The 16603-nt window shown below is 47.0% G+C and overlaps 1 protein-coding gene across 1 annotated transcript in view; it reads left to right on the forward strand.

The window, feature by feature from the left end:
* The window catches only part of LOC129827213 (copper-transporting ATPase 1-like), a 140481-nt gene extending 132685 nt beyond the window's left edge, over positions 1–7796 (forward strand). Inside the window, 1 exon segment of the mRNA XM_055887950.1 lies at positions 5902–7796. Within this exon segment, the coding sequence (XP_055743925.1) occupies positions 5902–6151 (250 nt within the window). The 3' untranslated portion in view covers positions 6152–7796.
* The last annotated feature ends 8807 nt before the right edge of the window (positions 7797–16603 follow it).

The following is a 16603-nucleotide window of genomic DNA, read 5'->3' on the forward strand; positions in this document are numbered from 1 at the left end:
CTCTGTTTGTAGTTACACTAACTCTCCTCTCTCTGTTTGTAGTTACACTAACTCTCCTCTCTCTCTCTGTTTGTAGTTACACTACCTCTCTCCTCTCTCTGTTTGTAGTTACACTACCTCTCTCCTCTCTCTGTTTGTAGTTTCACTAACTCTCCTCTCTCTCTGTTTGTAGTTTCACTAACTCTCCTCTCTCTCTGTTTGTAGTTTCACTAACTCTCCTCTCTCTCTGTTTGTAGTTACACTAACTGTCCTCTCTCTCTCTCTGTTTGTAGTTACACTACCTCTCTCCTCTCTCTCTGTTTGTAGTTACACTACCTCTCTCCTCTCTCTATCTGTTTGTAGTTTCACTAACTCTCCTCTCTCTCTCTGTTTGTAGTTACACTAACTCTCCTCTCTCTCTGTTTGTAGTTACACTAACTCTCCTCTCTCTCTCTGTTTGTAGTTACACTAACTCTCCTCTCTCTCTCTGTTTGTAGTTACACTAACTCTCCTCTCTCTCTCTCTTTTTGTAGTTACACTACCTCTCCTCTCTCTGTGTTTGTAGTTACACTAACTCTCCTCACTCTCTCTGTTTGTAGTTTCACTAACTCTCCTCACTCTCTCTGTTTGTAGTTACACTACCTCTCTCCTCTCTCTATCTGTTTGTAGTTTCACTAACTCTCCTCTCTCTCTCTGTTTTTAGTTACACTAACTCTCCTCTCTCTCTCTGTTTGTAGTTACACTAACTCTCCTCTCTCTCTCTGTTTGTAGTTACACTAACTCTCCTCTCTCTCTCTGTTTGTAGTTACACTAACTCTCCTCACTCTCTCTGTTTGTAGTTACACTAACTCTCCTCTCTCTCTCTGTTTGGAGTTTCACTAACTCTCCTCTCTCTCTCTGTTTGTAGTTTCACTAACTCTCCTCTCTCTCTTTGTTTGTAGTTACACTAACTCTCCTCTCTCTCTCTGTTTGTAGTTACACTAACTCTCCTCTCTCTCTCTGTTTGTAGTTACACTAACTCTCCTCTCTCTCTGTTTGTAGTTACACTACCTCTCTCCTCTCTCTGTTTGTAGTTACACTACCTCTCTCCTCTCTCTGTTTGTAGTTTCACTAACTCTCCTCTCTATCTGTTTGTAGTTTCACTAACTCTCCTCTCTCTCTGTTTGTAGTTTCACTAACTCTCCTCTCTCTCTGTTTGTAGTTACACTAACTGTCCTCTCTCTCTCTCTGTTTGTAGTTACACTACCTCTCTCCTCTCTCTCTGTTTGTAGTTACACTACCTCTCTCCTCTCTCTATCTGTTTGTAGTTTCACTAACTCTCCTCTCTCTCTCTGTTTGTAGTTACACTAACTCTCCTCTCTCTCTGTTTGTAGTTACACTAACTCTCCTCTCTCTCTCTGTTTGTAGTTACACTAACTCTCCTCTCTCTCTCTGTTTGTAGTTTCACTAACTCTCCTCACTCTCTCTGTTTGTAGTTACACTACCTCTCTCCCCTCTCTATCTGTTTGTAGTTTCACTAACTCTCCTCTCTCTCTCTGTTTGTAGTTACACTAACTCTCCTCTCTCTGTTTGTAGTTACACTAACTCTCCTCTCTCTCTCTGTTTGTAGTTACACTAACTCTCCTCTCTCTCTCTGTTTGTAGTTACACTAACTCTCCTCTCTCTCTCTGTTTGTAGTTACACTACCTCTCCTCTCTCTGTGTTTGTAGTTACACTAACTCTCCTCACTCTCTCTGTTTGTAGTTTCACTAACTCTCCTCACTCTCTCTGTTTGTAGTTACACTAACTCTCCTCTCTCTCTATGTTTGTAGTTACACTAACTCTCCTCTCTTTCTCTGTTTGTAGTTACACTAACTCTCCTCTCTCTCTCTGTTTGTAGTTACACTAACTCTCCTCTCTCTATCTGTTTGTAGTTACACTAACTGTCCTCTCTCTCTGTTTTTAGTTACACTAACTCTCCTCTCTCTCTATGTTTGTAGTTACACTAACTCTCCTCTCTTTCTCTGTTTGTAGTTACACTAACTCTCCTCTCTCTCTCTGTTTGTAGTTACACTAACTCTCCTCTCTCTCTCTGTTTGTAGTTACACTAACTGTCCTCTCTCTCTGTTTGTAGTTACACTAACTCTCCTCTCTCTCTCTGTTTGTAGTTACACTAACTCTCCTCTCTCTCTCTGTTTGTAGTTACACTAACTCTCCTCTCTCTCTGTTTGTAGTTACACTACCTCTCTCCTCTCTCTGTTTGTAGTTACACTACCTCTCTCCTCTCTCTGTTTGTAGTTTCACTAAATCTCCTCTCTCTCTGTTTGTAGTTTCACTAACTCTCCTCTCTCTCTGTTTGTAGTTTCACTAACTCTCCTCTCTCTCTGTTTGTAGTTACACTAACTGTCCTCTCTCTCTCTCTGTTTGTAGTTACACTACCTCTCTCCTCTCTCTCTGTTTGTAGTTACACTACCTCTCTCCTCTCTCTATCTGTTTGTAGTTTCACTAACTCTCCTCTCTCTCTCTGTTTGTAGTTACACTAACTCTCCTCTCTCTCTGTTTGTAGTTACACTAACTCTCCTCTCTCTCTCTGTTTGTAGTTACACTAACTCTCCTCTCTCTCTCTGTTTGTAGTTACACTAACTCTCCTCTCTCTCTCTGTTTGTAGTTACACTACCTCTCCTCTCTCTGTGTTTGTAGTTACACTAACTCTCCTCACTCTCTCTGTTTGTAGTTTCACTAACTCTCCTCACTCTCTCTGTTTGTAGTTACACTACCTCTCTCCTCTCTCTATCTGTTTGTAGTTTCACTAACTCTCCTCTCTCTCTCTGTTTTTAGTTACACTAACTCTCCTCTCTCTCTCTGTTTGTAGTTACACTAACTCTCCTCTCTCTCTCTGTTTGTAGTTACACTAACTCTCCTCTCTCTCTCTGTTTGTAGTTACACTAACTCTCATCTCTCTATCTGTTTGTAGTTACACTTACTCTCCTCTCTCTCTCTGTTTGTAGTTACACTAACTCTCCTCTCTCTCTCTGTTTGTAGTTACACTACCTCTCCTCTCTCTGTGTTTGTAGTTACACTAACTCTCCTCACTCTCTCTGTTTGTAGTTACACTACCTCTCTCCTCTCTCTGTTTGTAGTTTCACTAACTCTCCTCTCTCTCTGTTTGTAGTTTCACTAACTCTCCTCTCTCTCTGTTTGTAGTTTCACTAACTCTCCTCTCTCTCTCTGTTTGTAGTTACACTAACTCTCCTCTCTCTCTCTGTTTGTAGTTACACTAACTCTCCTCTCTCTCTCTGTTTGTAGTTACACTAACTCTCCTCACTCTCTCTGTTTGTAGTTTCACTAACTCTCCTCTCTCTCTGTTTGTAGTTACACTAACTCTCCTCTCTCTCTGTTTGTAGTTTCACTAACTCTCCTCTCTCTCTCTGTTTGTAGTTTCACTAACTCTCCTCTCTCTCTCTGTTTGTAGTTACACTAACTCTCCTCTCTCTCTCTGTTTGTAGTTACACTAACTCTCCTCTCTCTCTCTGTTTTTAGTTACACTAACTCTCCTCACTCTCTCTGTTTGTAGTTTCACTAACTCTCCTCTCTCTCTCTGTTTGTAGTTACACTTACTCTCCTCTCTCTATCTGTTTGTAGTTACACTTACTCTCCTCTCTCTCTCTGTTTGTAGTTACACTTACTCTCCTCTCTCTATCTGTTTGTAGTTACACTTACTCTCCTCTCTCTCTCTGTTTGTAGTTACACTAACTCTCCTCTCTCTCTCTGTTTGTAGTTACACTTACTCTCCTCTCTCTCTCTGTTTGTAGTTACACTAACTCTCCTCTCTCTCTCTGTTTGTAGTTACACTTACTCTCCTCTCTCTCTCTGTTTGTAGTTACACTTACTCTCCTCTCTCTATCTGTTTGTAGTTACACATACTCTCCTCTCTCTCTCTGTTTGTAGTTACACTAACTCTCCTCTCTCTCTCTGTTTGTAGTTACACTTACTCTCCTCTCTCTATCTGTTTGTAGTTACACTAACTCTCCTCTCTCTCTCTGTTTGTAGTTTCACTAACTCTCCTCTCTCTCTCTGTTTGTAGTTACACTAACTCTCCTCTTTCTCTCTGTTTGTAGTTACACTAACTCTCCTCTTTCTCTCTGTTTGTAGTTACACTAACTCTCCTCTCTCTCTCTGTTTGTAGTTACACTAACTCTCCTCTCTCTCTCTGTTTGTAGTTTCACTAACTCTCCTCTCTCTCTCTGTTTGTAGTTTCACTAACTCTCCTCTCTCTCTCTATTTGTAGTTACACTAACTCTCCTCTCTCTCTCTGTTTGTAGTTTCACTAACTCTCCTCTCTCTCTCTATTTGTAGTTACACTGACTCTCCTCTCTCTCTGTTTGTAGTTACACTAACTCTCCTCTCTCTCTCTGTTTGTAGTTACACTAACTCTCCTCTCTCTCTGTTTGTAGTTACACTAACTCTCCTCTCTCTCTCTGTTTGTAGTTACACTTACTCTCCTCTTTCTCTCTGTTTGTAGTTACACTAACTCTCCTCTTTCTCTCTGTTTGTAGTTACACTAACTCTCCTCTCTCTCTGTTTGTAGTTACACTAACTCTCCTCTCTCTCTCTGTTTGTAGTTACACTTACTCTCCTCTTTCTCTCTGTTTGTAGTTACACTAACTCTCCTCTCTCTCTCTGTTTGTAGTTTCACTAACTCTCCTCTCTCTCTCTATTTGTAGTTACACTAACTCTCCTCTCTCTCTGTTTGTAGTTACACTAACTCTCCTCTCTCTCTCTGTTTGTAGTTACACTAACTCTCCTCTCTCTCTGTTTGTAGTTACACTAACTCTCCTCTCTCTCTGTTTGTAGTTACACTAACTCTCCTCTCTCTCTCTGTTTGTAGTTACACTAACTCTCCTCTCTCTCTCTGTTTGTAGTTACACTAACTCTCCTCTTCTCTCTCTGTTTGTAGTTACACTAACTCTCCTCTCTCTCTCTGTTTGTAGTTTCACTAACTCTCCTCTCTCTCTGTTTGTAGTTTCACTAACTCTCCTCTCTCTCTGTTTGTAGTTTCACTACCTCTCCTCTCTCTCTGTTTGTAGTTACACTACCTCTCTCCTCTCTCTGTTTGTAGTTTCACTGCCTCTCCGCTCTCTCTCTGTTTGTAGTTACACTACCTCTCTCCTCTCTCTGTTTGTAGTTTCACTAACTCTCCTCTCTCTCTGTTTGTAGTTACACTACCTCTCTCCTCTCTCTGTTTGTAGTTTCACTAACTCTCCTCTCTCTCTGTTTGTAGTTTCACTAACTCTCCTCTCTCTCTGTTTGTAGTTACACTACCTCTCTCCTCTCTCTGTTTGTAGTTACACTAACTCTCCTCTCTCTCTGTTTGTAGTTACACTAACTGTCCTCTCTCTCTCTCTTTGTAGTTACACTACCTCTCTCCTCTCTCTGTTTGTAGTTACACTACCTCTCTCCTCTCTCTGTTTGTAGTTTCACTAACTCTCCTCTCTCTCTGTTTGTAGTTTCACTAACTCTCCTCTCTCTCTGTTTGTAGTTTCACTAACTCTCCTCTCTCTCTCTGTTTGTAGTTACACTAACTCTCCTCTCTCTCTCTGTTTGTAGTTACACTAACTCTCCTCTCTCTCTCTGTTTGTAGTTACACTAACTCTCCTCTCTCTCTCTGTTTGTAGTTACACTAACTCTCCTCTCTCTCTCTGTTTGTAGTTACACTAACTCTCCTCTCTCTCTCTGTTTGTAGTTACACTAACTCTCCTCTCTCTCTCTGTTTGTAGTTACACTAACTCTCCTCTCTCTCTCTGTTTGTAGTTACACTAACTCTCCTCTCTCTCTGTTTGTAGTTACACTAACTCTCATCTCTCTCTGTTTGTAGTTACACTAACTCTCCTCTCTCTCTCTGTTTGTAGTTACACTTACTCTCCTCTCTCTATCTGTTTGTAGTTACACTAGGCCCAGCGCTAAGCTACTGAAGTCTCGTCTGGGCAGTCAGAAGAGACATGCTGCAAGCCTATCAGATGTCAGCGTCCACATCGGCATGAGCGAGCTGCGCCGCCCCTCCCCCAAGTTGAGCTTATTTGACCGCGTCGCCAACTTCCAATCAAAGCACTCCCTCAACTGCATGGCCCTCAGCGAACCCGACAAATACTCATTGTTGGTGGGGGAGGCCCACTGCGAGGAGGAGTTTGTCTGAGGCTAGGTTAGTCTATGCTAACTTAAGCTTGTTTTAGCTATTATATGCTAAGCTAAGCTAACTTAAGGTAGCGAAATCTAGCCCATGCTAACTAAGTGGGTTACATAGGTTAATTTTCCCATCCATCTATACAGGTGCCCCCAGGGCAGCATCTTTTGACTTGAAAAAGCCTTTCTGTTGCCCCTCACCCTCTGTCTGACTGACAGTGTGCACTGCAATGGATGCCTGGGAGGGCTTCATGTTCACTACCGCTGCCAAAATGTCTTTTGTCAATGGCTACAGGGGAAGGGATCTTACACTAGGTTTTATAGGATCTCTGGCTCTCTTTGTCCAGGGGTTTGAGAGTGTCTGTTGAAAGACGATGCAGGTGTAAGCCGCTAGGAAGATGAGCTGTCTTTTTCTATGTGTTTATAATATGTAGGTTTGCATAGACTATCTTTGACATCTATCCAAAGACACTCTAAAATGGTGCCCCATGTTAAAGTGTACTTAATGTGAGTGCCTTTTTCAAAACCTTTTTCCTTCTGAGGGAGCAGAAGTGTAATAATTATTGCTGTTGTATATTGTGATTATATAAGAGTATTTATATTAGCCTTATTTCAAAACTAAAAACAATTATCACAGTACTTATTTGTACTTTGTCATATATTTTCCTTGGAAAACAAAGGAATGTTGTGGAGCATATACTAATGTCATTTGTCGTCTATATGTTTCCAACGTAAACATTGTTTTCTCAAATCAGGAAATATATACTGTATGTGAGCAATCATTTTAAGAATGTACAGTATGAAGTATAAACTCTAAGGATCTCTTACTACAGAACACTTATGGAACCATGTGTACCAGTAAATGTTACTCCAAGTGCCAATTGTAGTCTCGCTTTCTCTCTCTCTCTCTCTTTCTCTCGCTCTCTCTCTCTCTCGCTTTCTCTCTCTCTTTCTCTCTCTCTCTCTTTCTCTCGCTCTCTCTCGCTCTCTCTCGCTCTCAAAGTACAATGCCGCACTGAGCAGGCGTCTGCAGGAGGACCAGGGTTATTTGTACTGAATGTGTACGGTGATAAGGACACTGATTGGTAGACTACTATGCTGAAGTGGTCCAAATCCTGCCTGTACAATCACTGACAGTCTGCTATACCAGTGCTGATCTAGCAGTGGTGTAAAGTACTCAGGTAAAAATACTTTAAAGTACTACTTAAGTAGTTATTTGGGGTAACTGTACTTTACTATTTATATTTTGGACAACTTTTACTTCACTTCATTCCTAAAGAAAATATTGTACTTTTTACTCCATACATTTTCCCTGACAATCCAAAGTACTCGTTACATTTTGAATAGTTATCAAAACAGAAAACTTGTGAAATTAACACACTTATCAAGAGAACACGTGGGCATGCCTACTGCCTCTGATCTGGCGGACTCACTAAACAGGTGTGATCTTTTGTAAATAATGTCGGAGTGTCGGAGTGTCGGAGTGTCGGAGTGTCTGAGTGTCTGAGTGTCTGAGTGTCTGAGTGTCTGAGTGTCTGAGTGTCTGAGTGTCTGAGTGTCTGAGTGTCTGGGTGTCTGGGTGTCTGGGTGTCTGGGTGTCGGGGTGTCGGGGTGTCGAGGTGTCAATGTCGGAGTGTCTGAGTGTCTGAGTGTCTGAGTGTCTGAGTGTCTGAGTGTCTGAGTGTCTGAATGTCTGAGTGTCGGAGTGTCGGAGTGTCGGAGTGTCGAGGTGTCGGAGTGTCGGAGTGTCGAGGTGTCGGAGTGTCGAGGTGTCGGAGTGTCGCGGGGTGTCGGGGTGTCGGGGTGTCGGAGTGTCGAGGTGTCAATGTCGGGGTGTCGGAGTGTCGGGGTGTCGGAGTGTCGGGGTGTCGGAGTGTCGGGGTGTCGGAGTGTCGTGGTGTCAATGTCGGGGTGTCGGAGTGTCGGGGTGTCGGAGTGTCGAGGTGTCGGGGTGTCGGAGTGTCGAGGTGTCAATGTCGGGGTGTCGGAGTGTCAATGTCGGGGTGTCGGAGTGTCGGGGTGTCGGAGTGTCGGGGTGTCAATGTCGGGGTGTCGGAGTGTCAATGTCGGGGTGTCGGAGTGTCGGGGTGTCGGAGTGTCGGGGTGTCAATGTCGGGGTGTCGGAGTGTCAATGTCGGGGTGTCGGAGTGTCGGGGTGTCGGAGTGTCGGGGTGTCGGGGTGTCGGAGTGTCGAGGTGTCAATGTCGGGGTGTCGGAGTGTCAATGTCGGGGTGTCGGAGTGTCGGGGTGTCGGAGTGTCGGGGTGTCAATGTCGGGGTGTCGGAGTGTCAATGTCGGGGTGTCGGAGTGTCAGGGTGTCAATGTCGGGGTGTCGGAGTGTCGGGGTGTCGGAGTGTCGGGGTGTCGGAGTGTCGGGGTGTCAATGTCGGGGTGTCGGAGTGTCGGGGTGTCGGAGTGTCGGGGTGTCAATGTCGGGGTGTCGGAGTGTCGGGGTGTCGGAGTGTCGAGGTGTCAATGTCGGGGTGTCAATGTCGGGGTGTCAATGTCGAGGTGTCAATGTCGGGGTGTCAATGTCGAGGTGTCAATGTCGGGGTGTCGGAGTGTCGGGGTGTCGGAGTGTCGAGGTGTCAATGTCGGGGTGTCGGAGTGTCAATGTCGGGGTGTCGGAGTGTCGGGGTGTCGGGGTGTCGGAGTGTCGGGGTGTCGGAGTGTCGAGGTGTCGGAGTGTCGGGGTGTCGGAGTGTCGAGGTGTCAATGTCGGGGTGTCGGAGTGTCGGGGTGTCGGAGTGTCGGGGTGTCAATGTCGGGGTGTCGGAGTGTCAATGTCGGGGTGTCGGAGTGTCGGGGTGTCAATGTCGGGGTGTCGGAGTGTCGGGGTGTCGGAGTGTCGGGGTGTCGGAGTGTCGGGGTGTCAATGTCGGGGTGTCGGAGTGTCGGGGTGTCGGAGTGTCGGGGTGTCGGAGTGTCGGGGTGTCGAGGTGTCAATGTCGGGGTGTCGGAGTGTCGTGGTGTCAATGTCGGGGTGTCGGAGTGTCGGGGTGTCGGAGTGTCGAGGTGTCGGGGTGTCGGAGTGTCGAGGTGTCAATGTCGGGGTGTCGGAGTGTCAATGTCGGGGTGTCGGAGTGTCGGGGTGTCGGAGTGTCGGAGTGTCGGGGTGTCGGAGTGTCGAGGTGTCGGAGTGTCGGGGTGTCGGAGTGTCGAGGTGTCAATGTCGGGGTGTCGGAGTGTCGGGGTGTCGGAGTGTCGGGGTGTCAATGTCGGGGTGTCGGAGTGTCAATGTCGGGGTGTCGGAGTGTCGGGGTGTCAATGTCGGGGTGTCGGAGTGTCGCGGGGTGTCGTGGTGTCGGGGTGTCGGAGTGTCGAGGTGTCAATGTCGGGGTGTCGGAGTGTCGGGGTGTCGGAGTGTCGGGGTGTCGGAGTGTCGGGGTGTCGAGGTGTCAATGTCGGGGTGTCGGAGTGTCGTGGTGTCAATGTCGGGGTGTCGGAGTGTCGGGGTGTCGGAGTGTCGAGGTGTCGGGGTGTCGGAGTGTCGGAGTGTCGAGGTGTCAATGTCGGGGTGTCGGAGTGTCAATGTCGGGGTGTCGGAGTGTCGGGGTGTCGGAGTGTCGGGGTGTCAATGTCGGGGTGTCGGAGTGTCAATGTCGGGGTGTCGGAGTGTCGGGGTGTCGGAGTGTCGGGGTGTCAATGTCGGGGTGTCGGAGTGTCAATGTCGGGGTGTCGGAGTGTCGGGGTGTCGGAGTGTCGGGTGTCGGGGTGTCGGAGTGTCGAGGTGTCAATGTCGGGGTGTCGGAGTGTCAATGTCGGGGTGTCGGAGTGTCGGGGTGTCGGAGTGTCGGGGTGTCAATGTCGGGGTGTCGGAGTGTCAATGTCGGGGTGTCGGAGTGTCAGGGTGTCAATGTCGGGGTGTCGGAGTGTCGGGGTGTCGGAGTGTCGGGGTGTCGGAGTGTCGGGGTGTCAATGTCGGGGTGTCGGAGTGTCGGGGTGTCGGAGTGTCGGGGTGTCAATGTCGGGGTGTCGGAGTGTCGGGGTGTCGGAGTGTCGAGGTGTCAATGTCGGGGTGTCAATGTCGGGGTGTCAATGTCGAGGTGTCAATGTCGGGGTGTCAATGTCGAGGTGTCAATGTCGGGGTGTCGGAGTGTCGGGGTGTCGGAGTGTCGAGGTGTCAATGTCGGGGTGTCGGAGTGTCAATGTCGGGGTGTCGGAGTGTCGGGGTGTCGGGGTGTCGGAGTGTCGGGGTGTCGGAGTGTCGAGGTGTCGGAGTGTCGGGGTGTCGGAGTGTCGAGGTGTCAATGTCGGGGTGTCGGAGTGTCGGGGTGTCGGAGTGTCGGGGTGTCAATGTCGGGGTGTCGGAGTGTCAATGTCGGGGTGTCGGAGTGTCGGGGTGTCAATGTCGGGGTGTCGGAGTGTCGGGGTGTCGGAGTGTCGGAGTGTCGGGGTGTCAATGTCGGGGTGTCGGAGTGTCGGAGTGTCGGGGTGTCGGAGTGTCGAGGTGTCGGAGTGTCGGGGTGTCGGAGTGTCGAGGTGTCAATGTCGGGGTGTCGGAGTGTCGGGGTGTCGGAGTGTCGGGGTGTCAATGTCGGGGTGTCGGAGTGTCAATGTCGGGGTGTCGGAGTGTCGGGGTGTCAATGTCGGGGTGTCGGAGTGTCGGGGTGTCAATGTCGGGGTGTCGGAGTGTCGGGGTGTCAATGTCGGGGTGTCGGAGTGTCGGGGTGTCAATGTCGGGGTGTCGGAGTGTCGGGGTGTCAATGTCGGGGTGTCAATGTCGGGGTGTCGGAGTGTCAATGTCGGGGTGTCGGAGTGTCGGGGTGTCAATGTCGGGGTGTCGGAGTGTCGGGGTGTCAATGTCGGGGTGTCAATGTCGGGGTGTCGGAGTGTCGGGGTGTCAATGTCGGGGTGTCAATGTCGGGGTGTCGGAGTGTCGGGGTGTCAATGTCGGGGTGTCAATGTCGGGGTGTCGGAGTGTCAATGTCGGGGTGTCGGAGTGTCGGGGTGTCAATGTCGGGGTGTCGGAGTGTCGGGGTGTCAATGTCGGGGTGTCAATGTCGGGGTGTCGGGGTGTCGGAGTATCGGGGTGTCAATGTCGGGGTGTCGGAGTGTCGGGGTGTCGGAGTGTCGAGGTGTCGGAGTGTCGGGGTGTCGGAGTGTCGAGGTGTCAATGTCGGGGTGTCGGAGTGTCGGGGTGTCGGAGTGTCGGGGTGTCAATGTCGGGGTGTCGGAGTGTCAATGTCGGGGTGTCGGAGTGTCGGGGTGTCAATGTCGGGGTGTCGGAGTGTCGGGGTGTCAATGTCGGGGTGTCGGAGTGTCGGGGTGTCAATGTCGGGGTGTCGGAGTGTCGGGGTGTCAATGTCGGGGTGTCGGAGTGTCGGGGTGTCAATGTCGGGGTGTCAATGTCGGGGTGTCGGAGTGTCAATGTCGGGGTGTCGGAGTGTCGGGGTGTCAATGTCGGGGTGTCGGAGTGTCGGGGTGTCAATGTCGGGGTGTCAATGTCGGGGTGTCGGGGTGTCAATGTCGGGGTGTCAATGTCGGGGTGTCGGAGTGTCGGGGTGTCAATGTCGGGGTGTCAATGTCGGGGTGTCGGAGTGTCAATGTCGGGGTGTCGGAGTGTCGGGGTGTCAATGTCGGGGTGTCGGAGTGTCGGGGTGTCAATGTCGGGGTGTCGGGGTGTCGGAGTATCGGAAGGTGCCCCTGGCTATCCGGACATTTTAAAAACAAGAACATGGTGTTGTCCTCTTTGCTTAATAATATAAGGAATTTGAAATTATTAATACTTTTACTTTTGATACTTAAGTATACTATAGCAATTAAATGTACTTTTGATACTTAAGTATATTTAAAACCAAATACTTTTAGACTTTTACTCAAGTAGTATTTTACTGGGTGACTTTCACTTTTACTTTTAGTCATTTTCTATTAAGGATATCTTTACTTTTACTCAAGTATGACATTTGGGTCCTTTTTCCACCACTGTGATCTAGGGTCAGCCCCCCCCCCCCCCCCCATCCATATCTGATTCATTATAATCTGAAAGGTTAAACTGATCCTAGATCACCACTCCAACTCTGAGACTTGTCTAGTTGATTGACAAGTCTGATTTACCACAGTCATGTATTGACTGAGTTTCTCATAGAACAGCAACGAAGAAGAATTTGGAATTTCAGTTGAACTCCGTAATTGATTGGATTAGTAACAGCGGCTGAGTTAAACAGCCAATGGTCAGTTATTAAAAGTACATTCTTCGCTGTGAATGAAACAACATGTGTTACATGGTGGAAGAAGTATATGATTGTGTGTGATGGGACATTTTGAAAACTTTTGTCAAATAAGAAAATCTGCAAGTTGGCAAGAAAGCAGAGCCATTCTCCTTGTCTGGAGCATATTTCCTGCAACACAATCCTTCCTTCCTCTTGGTTATTTCAATCTGATGGATGTCATGGTACTGGGTCTCAGAGGGCACCAATAAGACATGGGTCAGTAACAACTGGGTCTCAGAGGGCACCAAGAAGACTTGGGTCAGTAACACCTGGGTCTCAGAGGGCACCAAGAAGACTTGGGTCATTAACACCTGGGTCTCAGAGGGCACCAATAAGACATGGGTCAGTAACAACTGGGTCTCAGAGGGCACCAAGAAGACTTGGGTCAGTAACAACTGGGTCTCAGAGGGCACCAAGAAGACTTGGGTCAGTAACACCTGGGTCTCAGAGGGCACCAAGAAGACTTGCTAGAGACACTATGAAACACCCAAATGTGAAGCTAGCAGGACTAGAAGGATAGTAGATTGTAAGTCCTCTTCATTCATATGGCGGTCATGTTTGATCATGCCAGAAGGCTGCTTGTTAGTTGAACTAGTAGTGGCTTGTCATGTGTTACATTCATCTGAGTTGCTGCACTTTCACTGTGAATGATGTCATCATGCAACACGATGTAGACACATACTGGTTCCTCCACATTAGATGCCAGTTTCATTGTGCTCTTATATGCATACCATAGTGGCAGTCAGCACGTACATCTAGCCATCTGGGAGAGGGTTGTGTGAGGGAAGTCATCCGGGAGAGGGTTGTGTGAGGGAAGCCATCCGGGAGAGGGTTGTGTGTGAGGGAAGCCATCCGGGAGAGGGTTGTGTGTGAGGGAAGCCATCCGGGAGAGGGTTGTGTGTGAGGGAAGCCAACCGGGAGAGGGTTGTGTGAGGAAGCCATCCGAGAGAGGGTTGTGTGAGGAAGCCATCCGGGAGAGGGTTGTGTGAGGAAGCCATCCGAGAGAGGGTTGTGTGAGGAAGACATCCGGGAGAGGGTTGTGTGAGGGAAGCCATCTGGGAGAGGGTTGTGTGAGGGAAGCCATCCGAGAGAGGGTTGTGTGAGGAAGCCATCCGAGAGAGGGTTGTGTGAGGAAGCCATCCGAGAGAGGGTTGTGTGAGGAAGCCATCCGGGAGAGGGTTGTGTGAGGAAGCCATCTGGGAGAGGGTTGTATGGAAGCCATTAGTGAGAGGGTTGTGTGTGGAAGCCATCCGGGAGAGGGTTGTATGGAAGCCATTAGTGAGAGGGTTGTATGGAAGCCATTAGTGAGAGGGTTGTGTGTGGAAGCCATCCGGGAGAGGGTTGTATGGAAGCCATTAGTGAGAGGGTTGTGTGTGGAAGCCATCCGGGAGAGGGTTGTGTGTGGAAGCCATTCGGGAGGGGGTTGTGTATGGAAAACATCCGAGAGAGGGTTGTGTGAGGAAGCCATCCGGGAGAGGGTTGTGTGAGGGAAGCCATCCGGGAGAGGGTTGTGTGAGGGAAGCCATCCGGGAGAGGGTTGTGTGTGTGGAAGCCATCCGGGAGAGGGTTGTGTGTGTGGAAGCCATCCGGGAGAGGGTTGTGTGTGTGGAAGCCATCCGGGAGAGGGTTGTGTGAGGAAGCCATCCGGGAGAGGGTTGTGTGTGTGTGGAAGCCATCCGGGAGAGGGTTGTGTGTGTGGAAGCCATCCGGGAGAGGGTTGTGTGAGGAAGCCATCCGGGAGAGGGTTGTGTGTGTGTGGAAGCCATCCGGGAGAGGGTTGTGTGTGTGGAAGCCATCCGGGAGAGGGTTGTGTGAGGAAACCATTAGTGATTGTATGTATATTCTTCTTGGAATAAACTGCTTTGACATTGTTTTTCTGTTTTATTATTTTTATTTGAGAAACACAGGATCATTTTGTCACGTCAAACCCAGTTGATTAGCTTTTTAAATGGTTAAAACATTCTTATTGTAGTAAAATTCACTGTGGTGGAAAAAGGCCTCTGCTGTTGTCCAACCTTGACCAGTAGATGTAGTAGTAGTAGGGAAGTAGTAGGCCTCCCGGGTGGCGCAGTGGTCTAGGGCACTGCATCGCAGTGCTAGCTGCGCCACCAGAGTCTCTGGGTTCGCGCCCAGGCTGGGCTGGGTTCGCGCCCAGGCTCTGTCGCAGCCGGCCGCAACCGGGAGGTCCGTGGGGCGACGCACAATTGGCATAGCGACCACGGCTAAGGGCTATGTCCAGGCACTCCCCGTTGTGTCGTGATTAAGAACAGTCCTTAGCCGTGGTATATTGGTCATATACCACACCCCCTCAGGCCTTATTGCTTAATTCTAGTCAAGGTTCATCCAATATAACTACTGCTGTACACAACTCTTCTATTCATATAGTGTCTATACTGTCTATGCACACCATTTATAAAGATATTTCTTCATTTCATGTTTATTTTATTTGTTGTACTCTGTGTGTATTGTTGTGTTGCTAGATTAACGAATGGATGATGTATTGTTATTGTGTTGCTAGATATTAACGTATGGATGATGTATTGTTATTGTGTTGCTAGATATTAACGTGTGGATGATGTGTTGCTAGATGTTAACGTGTGAATGATGTATTGTTATTGTGTTGCTAGATATTAACGTATGGATGATGTATTGTTATTGTGTTGCTAGATATTAACGTATGGATGATGTGTTGTTATTGTGTTGCTAGATATTAACGTGTGGATGATGTGTTGCTAGATGTTAACGTGTGAATGATGTATTGTTATTGTGTTGCTAGATATTAACGTATGGATGATGTATTGTTATTGTGTTGCTAGATATTAACGTGTGGACGATGTGTTGCCAGATATTAACATATGGATGATGTATTGTTGTTGTGTTGCTAGATATTAACGTGTGGATGATGTGTTGCTAGATATTAACGTGTGGATGATGTGTTGCTAGATATTAACGTGTGGATGATGTATTGTTATTGTGTTGCTAGATATTAGCGTATGGATGATGTGTTGCTAGATATTAACGTATGGATGATGTATTGTTGTGTTGCTAGATATTAACGTATGGATGACGTAATGTTGTGTTGCTAGATATTAACGTATGGATGACATATTGTTATTGTGTTGCTAGATATTAACGTGTGGATGACGTAATGTTGTGTTGCTAGATATTAACGTGTGGATGACGTATTGTTGTGTTGCTAGATATTAACGTATGGATGACGTAATGTTGTGTTGCTAGATATTAACGTATGGATGACATATTGTTATTGTGTTGCTAGATATTAACGTGTGGATGATGTGTTGCTAGATATTAACGTATGGATGATGTATTGTTATTGTGTTGCTAGATATTAACGTATGGATGATGTATTGTTGTGTTGCTAGATATTAACGTATGGATGATGTATTGTTGTGTTGCTAGATATTAACGTATGGATGACGTATTGTTGTGTTGCTAGATATTAACATATGGATGATGTATTGTTATTGTGTTGCTAGATATTAACGTGTGGATGATGTAGTGTTATTGTGTTGCTAGATATTAACGTATGGATGATGTATTGTTATTGTGTTGCTAGATATTAACGTATGGATGATGTATTGTTATTGTGTTGCTAGATATTAACGTATGGATGATGTGTTGTTATTGTGTTGCTAGATATTAACGTGTGGATGATGTAGTGTTATTGTGTTGCTAGATATTAACGTATGGATGATGTATTGTTATTGTGTTGCTAGATATTAACGTATGGATGATGTATTGTTATTGTGTTGCTAGATATTAACGTATGGATGATGTATTGTTATTGTGTTGCTAGATATTAACGTGTGGATGATGTAGTGTTATTGTGTTGCTAGATATTAACGTATGGATGATGTGTTGTTGTGTTGCTAGATATTACTGCACTGTTTTTATTTATTATATTTCACCTTTATTTAACCAGGTAGGCTAGTTGAGAACAAGTTCTCATTTACAACTGCGACCTGGCCAAGATAAAGCAAAGCAGTGCGACACAAACAACCTCACAGAGTTACACATGGAATAAACAAGAGTACAGTCAATAACACAATAGAACAAATAGAGTCTATATACAGTGTGTGCAAAGGGCGTGAGGAGGTAAGGCAATAAATAGACCACAGTAGCGAAGTGTTGGAGATAGCAAAATGCTTATGTTTCTGCGCCTGCGATAAAATCTGCAAATCTGTACGCGACCAATTATCTTAGTTTTACTAATAAAAAACACAGTACAACTC

Source organism: Salvelinus fontinalis, chromosome 29 (genome assembly GCF_029448725.1).
Source record: "Salvelinus fontinalis isolate EN_2023a chromosome 29, ASM2944872v1, whole genome shotgun sequence".
Taxonomy (NCBI): domain Eukaryota; kingdom Metazoa; phylum Chordata; class Actinopteri; order Salmoniformes; family Salmonidae; genus Salvelinus; species Salvelinus fontinalis.